Source organism: Eupeodes corollae, chromosome 2, assembly GCF_945859685.1.
Source record: "Eupeodes corollae chromosome 2, idEupCoro1.1, whole genome shotgun sequence".
NCBI lineage: Eukaryota > Metazoa > Arthropoda > Insecta > Diptera > Syrphidae > Eupeodes > Eupeodes corollae.
In genome coordinates this window covers 23,267,383-23,275,858 of record NC_079148.1, presented here as the reverse complement: position 1 = coordinate 23,275,858, position 8,476 = coordinate 23,267,383, and the positions used below count along the sequence as shown (strand labels likewise).

At 35.9% G+C, this 8,476-nt stretch overlaps 1 protein-coding gene across 1 annotated transcript; it reads right to left on the bottom strand.

The window, feature by feature from the left end:
• Nucleotides 1-4,441: 4,441 nt before the first annotated feature.
• LOC129947498 (nuclear pore complex protein Nup93-1-like) lies at nucleotides 4,442-7,711 on the bottom strand. Its single transcript, XM_056058078.1, has 11 exons — nucleotides 7,410-7,711; nucleotides 7,164-7,344; nucleotides 6,922-7,101; nucleotides 6,385-6,866; nucleotides 6,186-6,327; nucleotides 5,734-6,094; nucleotides 5,429-5,675; nucleotides 5,244-5,367; nucleotides 5,054-5,180; nucleotides 4,684-4,991; nucleotides 4,442-4,621 (listed from the first exon to the last, which is right to left on the bottom strand). The coding sequence occupies exons 1-11, from the start codon at nucleotides 7,568-7,570 to the stop codon at nucleotides 4,502-4,504; spliced, it is 2,433 nt and encodes an 810-aa protein (XP_055914053.1). The 5' UTR covers nucleotides 7,571-7,711; the 3' UTR covers nucleotides 4,442-4,501.
• Between the last annotated feature and the right edge of the window lie 765 nt (nucleotides 7,712-8,476).

Sequence of the window (8,476 nt, the reverse complement as noted above, 5' to 3'; positions counted from 1 at the left end):
ATTCTCAATTAAAAATGGTCTTCAACAGGGAGCGGTGAATTCGCCAATTCTCTTTACCATTTACACCAGCGATCTGATAGGTAGTCTTACAAAGGCAATTGCGTACGCCGACGATCTAATTGCGTACAAAACGGCCCGAAAGGTTGAGGTTATTAGAATTCTCTTGCAGCGTGATTTCGACAAGATTCAGCGATATTGCGACGACTGGAAACTGAAAATAAATGTCCAGAAGTCGGAGACAATTCTGTTCCGGACTCCGTTGGCTGGGGCCACGAGGGATACGTGTAAGAATTGGCGCAAGATGGTCATCGTTGATCTTCACGGGCAGCCATTAGCGAGCAAAAGTGTAGTGAAGTACCTCGGTATCTGGTTAGATCAGTATTTATATTTCGACAGACATATAAATGCTGCTCTGACCAGGGCCAGAGGAGCCTTCGCTCTGACGAAACGACTGTTTTTTAGCAGTCGGCTTGACCCCAGAGTGAAGGTAATTTGCTACATGGCCCTCATACGGCCAATGATCGTTTATGGTTGTCCTGTGTGGTTCAACGTTGCCCCTTCCCAGATGGAGAAGTTTCGGGTGTTCGAGCGGCAGTGTTTACGACGCTGTACCGGCTTATATCGAACAGCCGAATCTTCTTATGTGCATTACTATTCCAACGAGGTCCTATACAACGGGGCTCGAATCAACAGAATTGACAATTTCGTGATAAAACTCGTTCGAGGTCACATTGCAAGAGCTATGTCTTCAACCAACAATTTAATTTTCGGGGCGTTCTATCCGACCAACGAGTATTTTGAGAGTGCACGCTTGAGCGGGTTCATTCCACCAGAGGCATTCCTCTTTTTAGACAAATGCGGTGTGATACAGGATAGATTGGCAGTTCCATTAATCTACCACGTCAGACGAAGAACCGTGGATAGGCGACTCCCATACAATCGGGACGTCATGGCACAAGGCGGAGCAGAGCTCCTTTGGTTCAGTAGGGCTGTGTCCGAACGGGTGAAGCAGGAGAACCAGTTTTGATGGCTTCAATCGGCACTTGATAGTGGGTAGTCGGGATGGGCTTTAAAGCCTTGGCCGGCTTACATACTTGTTTTATAGTTTTAGGGTTTAGTTTTAAGTAGAATAGGCATGGTGGAACAAAAAGAAATAGAAAAAAAAAATACAAAAAATACAAAAAAATACAAAAAAAAATATGGAATAAAAAAAAGAACAAAATAAAATATGAAAAACAAAAATGTTAGATAGATTTGCTGCTGTGGTTGTTCTAGTTTTTAAGTAGTTTATAGGTAGAATAGGTAGTTTAAGTTAGTTTTAAGTTGTATATTAAGGACCTTATTTTAAGTAGTTTTTAAGTAAAAATAAAAAAAAAAATGATCTTGATATTAGTTTTTTTCAAAATTTTCTAATAAATACAGAAATAAACAAAATATAAATTGAAGTAAAATAGATCTTAGGGCCGAAAGGCATTAGTAGTTAGTGTTATAGTTTAACTTAGAGTGTCCGTATGGGACCATTAAGTTAGTTGTAAGTTATGGATAACACTGGTCAACACTGGTTTTGTCACACGAACTTTGATAGCTAATTCTGTTTTGTCAATCTAGTCTCATTATTAAATCACAATTGTCAAGTGTCAATTAGCCTCCGTTTTCTTGTGATACGGTATAACTCAAAACTTGTACTACGCAGCAAATTAACCGAAGCGCTTCCAAGTAAACCGTTTTGAAAATATTTGTGGTTGCTTTTTAACACAGTTTTGTTTTAGCATTTTTTTGTTATTAACCCTGTGAATATGTCGAGGAAGTGTAACAATGATCCTATCTACTTATGTTATGTTTGCGGAGAACTGACATTGAAAAAAACAAAGACGAAACTTTACGAATATTGTGTTGCAGTGTTATCACCAATGTTTTGGTTTTTCTGTCGCCCATTAAGACAAATCCTAGGTTCCTTATGTCTGTTGCATAACGTGTGTGAAAAATTCAACCGACTGGAAGAAAAGCGCACGACCTATGCCGTTTGCAGTACCCATGATATGGACTGAACAGCGAGATCACGTTTCGGATTGCTATTTTTGTCTCACTGACATAAACGGTATAAAATACAAGACAAAAAATACTGTTATTTACCCTAACTTATCTTCGGCTATAAGACCAGTCTCTAATTGTAAAAATTGCCAGAACTACTACTAGTTGCAACTACCTCTGTTGAGAATGACCATCCACACCCGTCCACTTCAGGTAAATGTGTTGACGAGGACGATGACTTCCAGTTTAAAGGAATCGCAAACTTGCCACATTTCATAACTCAAGGAGACTTAAATGATTTGGTTCGAAATCTAAATTTGTCGAAAAAAACAATCAGAACTATTAGGATCTCGTCTAAAAACTAAGCGATTTAGAAAAATCTGCATGGAAGGCTTTTAAAAATGTTGTTGCAAATTTGTTGGGTAACCACAAGAGTGACAGCTGCAGGGAGTTGGTTAGCGAGCTGTTAATGACATATAAAGCTTTTGGGTTGCAACATGTCACTTAATTTCCACTTTTTAGACTCCCACCTGAATTTTTTTCCTGACAATTTAGTGCCTGTCAACGACGAGCACGGTAGGTCCCCTCCATTCATGACAACATTACTCGCACACAGGAATGGTTGAGAGTTGTAAGTCACTAGGCCCTAGTTCTCAACGGACTGTTGCGCCACCCAATTTATTTATTTATTTACTCGATGCTTTGTATTTCCATTGTTTAATATCACATACAAATTGATAAGCGGTTATAAATACCCTTATAATGATTAATTACAATTTGGCAATTGGGAAAGGTGGAACTAGAAAACAGATATCAATGCACATTAGTTTTGAGTGCCTGCACATTACAAGATGTAGGAATTCCACATTCGTATAGTAACAAAAAAACACTTCCTTTCTTGATCCTTTATTTTTAAGACAGCAACGGCAAGCTTTTAAATTTTGTATGATTTTTTTTGTTTGTTTTTGTAGATACATATTTTTTAGATTTTTTTTTTTAGATATTTTTATCACCTTACAAATGACCGCATCTAAAATTAATTTACCTAAACCTTTATTAGTCGGACTAGACGAATTTATGTATCAACTGCCGAAAGCAACCATTAAAACACATTTCCATCAAATTTAAGGATAGAGGAAATCATCAGGTCCGTAAAGCTGGAAACACCACAATCGAATTTTGAAATTCTAATGATGGGGTGATTTAGGGCTCTTTTTGGGCTAATTTAGTGCTCTAATCCCGACTTGGTTCAAAAATTCCTTCCCCCTCAAACTTGTGGTGTTCCCAGCTTGACGTCAAGCTGGAAACACCACACCTTTAGGTTCATAATTTCAAAAAACTGATGATGAAGGAATTTAGGGCTCCTAAGTTAGCGAAACTCCAAATTAGTATCTCCACCCCTTACCCCCTAAAATGACTCGCAAAGTTGAAGTTTTTGGAGACTTTCTAAACCAAACAAAATTTTTAAAAACTAATGATGGGGTCGTTAAGTGCTATTTTTGGGCTCCTTAGTTCGCGGAACTCCAAATTGTTTTTTTAAGCCCATATCCCCAAACTTAAGTCTCAAAGCTTAAACTTTTGGAGACTTTCTTAACCAAACATAATTTTAAAAATCTAATGATGGGGCAATGTAGGGCCCCTTTTGTGCTAATTTAGTGCCCTTATCCCGAGTTGGTTCAAAAATCCCTTCGCCCTAAAAATTGATTTAAAAAGTTCAAACATTTTTTTATTGCATTACCCCGACGAAATTTGAACAATTTTTAAATTTGAAACTCAAAATAAAATTTCTGTGGAGAAATACTTACCCGACGTTTTGAAAAACAAAATACAAAATAAAACCATTCCATTAAAAAACCCCAGATTCGTGTTTTTTTATTCCAACTGGTTTGTTTTTTACAGGGGAAAAATCAATTTGTGATGACGTGATGACGTCACTCCCAGCAAACTCAACTACACAGTCTTAACTCATTTATATTTACTCTTATTTTATTTTGGAGATTTGTATATCAACCAATTATATTTAAACAAAGCCTTTCAACCAATCAGATCAAGAATTTCTTTTTTGAAATCAAAGTAACCTTCATCGGAATTCAAAATATAACTAATCAATTTTAAATTTACGCATATTGTGATATGCGTAAATCTAATGTATTGAGATATGCGTAAATTGTGCACAAAATTCCTTTCACATCAGTTTTTTGAAATTATGAACCTAAAGGTGTGGTGTTTCCAGCTTGACGTCAAGCTGGGAACACCACAAGTTTGAGGGGGAAGGAATTTTTGAACCAAGTCGGGATTAGAGCACTAAATTAGCCCAAAAAGAGCCCTAAATCACCCCATCATTAGAATTTCAAAATTCGATTGTGGTGTTTCCAGCTTTACGGACCTGAAATCATCAAACACATTTTTTGACATTTATGAGTTTATTAAAAAAAAAAGAAATAAAATAATTATAATAACAAAATTTCTCTTAATGCATAAGAATCTCGGTCTGAACGAGTCGATTATTTGTATCACCGGGCATCCTGTATGGAACAGTTGCAGCCATATTTGTTAGGGCTTTAGCCTTTTCTCTTAAATGTGCCAATTGCTATTAAATAAAGAACAACAAATTATAAAGTAAATTTCAAAAAGTTACATTATATTACTTACCCTGTCTCTACCACTGTCAATAAAACCACCACCTTCCTTTCCTCGAATGCTCTTATATTGACTATATAAAATGTCCATCGTTGCCAAAAGAATATCTGGATAAACTTTACATATTTCACCGCCGATTCGTTTAAAATTATTAATAGAATCTTCCAAATCATTCATTGACATCGGAACGAGTTTTGTATTGGCTAAAACCTCCAGAGCCAAATGATATTTTTTCTCATGATAGAAATCGAAGAATTGTACAAGTTCATTGAGTAAATTAAAAGTGGCAATGATTTGAGGTTCGCATTCAATTTTATTGCCTTTAAATAAATTTTATATTTAGTTAAATTAGCTACGACAAAAAATAAAATTAAAGAAGTACCTCTTAATCTGTCACTGAAATCACTTGCCAAAACCTGCAATCGCTCTCTGAGAGAACCTTTCTTTGAACTTTGGTGTACAACTTGTGATAGAAGAATAGAAATATAACGCAATGCTTGACCTTGCATCTATTTGATTTTAAAAATGAATATTATAGGTTTATAGGTTATTGGATATTCTTTCTTACTCACCCCAGCAATATCAAACATCTTAATTGCATCTTCGAACATTCCTTTCTTGACCAAATCCTCTGCAACCATACCAGCTGCTATTCGAGTATCGAAATCAACACAATCAAACTGTTGGAAGAGTCCTCTGCAACAAAAGATTCACTTAGAATAAATCTTAAACTTTTTCAGAGGGAAACAAAACCTACCCAACAAGAATACCATTAGGTTGCATTTTGCCAAAAATTAAATCATAATTTCGACACTCAATTGCCAAATCACTGACACACACGAGGAATAAATTCCGTCCCTCGGGATCCTTGAGATTGCGCAGAAAGAAGAAGTACTGTAAAGCTTCAGCGGGGTCAGTGATTTCGAACTTCTTAACATACAGCATCACCAAACGAGCAATGTTCAATCGTCGCATTGGAACTGGATCTTCTATATCCACGGATACTGTAACGGATTCACATTTGAGAACATAATCGATTTAATTTGTATGATTTTAACTTACACAAAGGTTCTTGAACATTTCTTGTACCTCCAAGCAGGAATAGCTCATTCAAGGCAAGAGCAATGTGAACAGCATGAGTGCGATATTTTTCAGTACGAGATAGAAATTCAATGGCAGCTTCAAACTGGCCAGTTAAAGCCAAGACTTGGAAGTATAGATGACGTTGTTCACCAGCATTGAAATGTTTCTCGCCGTATTTTTCCAATATCATCGTTTGCAGACCTGAGTATGTTAAGATTTCCGAGTTATCGGAGGAATCTGTTCTTAGAATTGACAATTGAATCCACAAAAAGTCATCGGTGGTCTTGGCTACTTCTAAATGTTGTTCATTTATATCACAACCGGCAATAATGCAATAGACCTACAAAATCCAAGAATAATATTATCTACTTTATTCTGTAATGGTCTATTTTGAGGAAACTAGTTTAAACATGATTCAACGTAGAACTTACCGCTTTTTTGAAAGGATCTGTAGAGTTTTTGATTTTGTTGCAGTAATGCAGTTTTAATTGGCCCTCCAGTTTTGAATTGATTTTCTGTTCGGGTTTATTTATTTTGTCTTCAAGAACATGGATGAAGTCTTCATGGCCAGCTCTGTAAAAAAAAAGTAGTTTTGTTTAAGTTTCAATGATCGTAGTTAACTTCACTTACCCTCCCATTTGCATACAACGCAAAGCTGATTGGAAGTCACCACAACGCATGCAATAGTAGACCATTGGCCAGAGCGGTTTGCCTTCGATAGTTACGTCTTGAAGGCCAAAACAAGATCCCTGATTTAGAGTCAATCCCACAAACGATGAGACCAAATTGAAAATACTCGGAACACCACCACGTTGAGCTTCTCGCAGATTTCCACTGATTATGGTTGACATATACAATTTATATCTGTTTTCTAGGTATTTTTTGGCTTGATCGATAAACTGATGGACTTTACAGCGACTTTGAATGGGATCACGGCTTCGTGAAACTGGTGTAACATTCACCATGTATTTCATGATTTCCCATATTTCTGTAATTTTTTGATCCTCAAAGTTTTCAGCTATTTTGGCGAATTTCTGAACGAGATTAGGTCGGAGAGCACCCTTGTTGACGAGGGCGTTGTATTCGCATACTTCACGTGCATATGCCATTTCCTAATTGAATAAATTTGTATAGATTATTGGGAATGTTAAGCTTGACTTGACTCACAATATGATTCAAACAAGAACGACTACCGGAAGTTTCATTGAGAATTGTTTGTTCGGGTATTTTTTGAATGTCTATCCAGTTTTGAGAGGGGCCAATGAGAGCGTTCAAAAGCTTAAGTTTCTCCTGGCGCCAGTCGGCTTTTATGTGCTCCCATTTTTGTTTCTGTGCTGATTGATAGGACTGAAATAATTTCAAAATTAAAAACAGAAAGAGCAATTTTAAGAAGAGGCTGATGTACTTACGTTTTTATGAACTTCCTCAATAACAGATAGAATGGCATTTTCCTTTTCGTTCTTCAAAAAACTCTGAATATCAGTATCGGCGATTGGATCGAGTGGCTCGAATGTCTTCCTTGTGCTCAGAGTTTCTAGCTTTTGGGATATTTTTGGCAAATCGATTCCCTTAGAACCCAGAAGAATATGACTGAAATTATGTGTACAAATTAATTCAATTCAATTTTTAAGATTAATATAGATTTTTTTATTTACGCTTGAATATCTTGAGCGCCAGTTTGTGTAACGCGTGAATGAAGTTCTTGTGTTGCTTGCAAAACTTGAGATATTGTTCGTTCAACTCGTGGAAGTTCCTCGGTGTTTTGTGTTTCATTTGTAAGCCGTTGGGCTTGTTGTAAGAGTGAACTAAAGTCCATTTTATTTAACTTTTAAAATGCTTAGAAAATTAAAAAACAATACAATATTCTTGGCAAAGAAGAAATAACAAAAGTTTTACAAATACACCGCTTCCGATGCAAAACCGCGAAATTTCTAACCACACAAAAAAATTGATGTTAATTTTGAGTTTGACGCTTTTCAACTTTGACAAATGTCAATTTTGAAATGTACAGGGATGTGCAACAAAATTATACTCAGGTTACATGCAGAGTTCAGAGCTGTTGTTACATCGAAAATCAACGCCGTTTTTTTATCATATTTTAAGTTGAGTAGTCCATTTAGATTTGAATTGAAAAATAACTGAGACTTTGTCTTCTATAGAATTTTTTTTTTACAAAGAACTCGACGGTCAAACGTCAAATGGGGTAAAAACAAATAGTTTTGTTTTGACTGTCAAATAAAACTCACATGCAACTCTTGTGAGGATAACCAAAAAGAAGTTTTCAGTTTGACGTATCGCGAAGGGCAGTTACATGTTTTGATCGTCCTGCCAAACCACGTTCTGTTTGACCAGGCCTAATTAGAGTACAGGGGTAACTTAATAAAACTCAATGGATACGATCACTATCTACGTATTTCTATTCTCTAATAAATGCATATCAAGACTCGACTTTAGTAAAAAAAAAAAATAGCAATACTTACACTTATGATAATTTTTTTTTAAAATTTATCAAATCTAAGATTTGCAGATAATAACAGGTTCAGACAACTTTAGGGACTTTTTTTCAGTCAACTGCATTCTTTGAATGTGAATTTTGACCAAGGCAACTCAATAGTTTTTTAAGTGTCATAAATATCAACTTTAGATTTGTCATATATGCCTTCAGTTGATCGTGGAAAAACTACCAAAAACATTTTTGTCTTCAAAAGAATCCTTTTCTTAC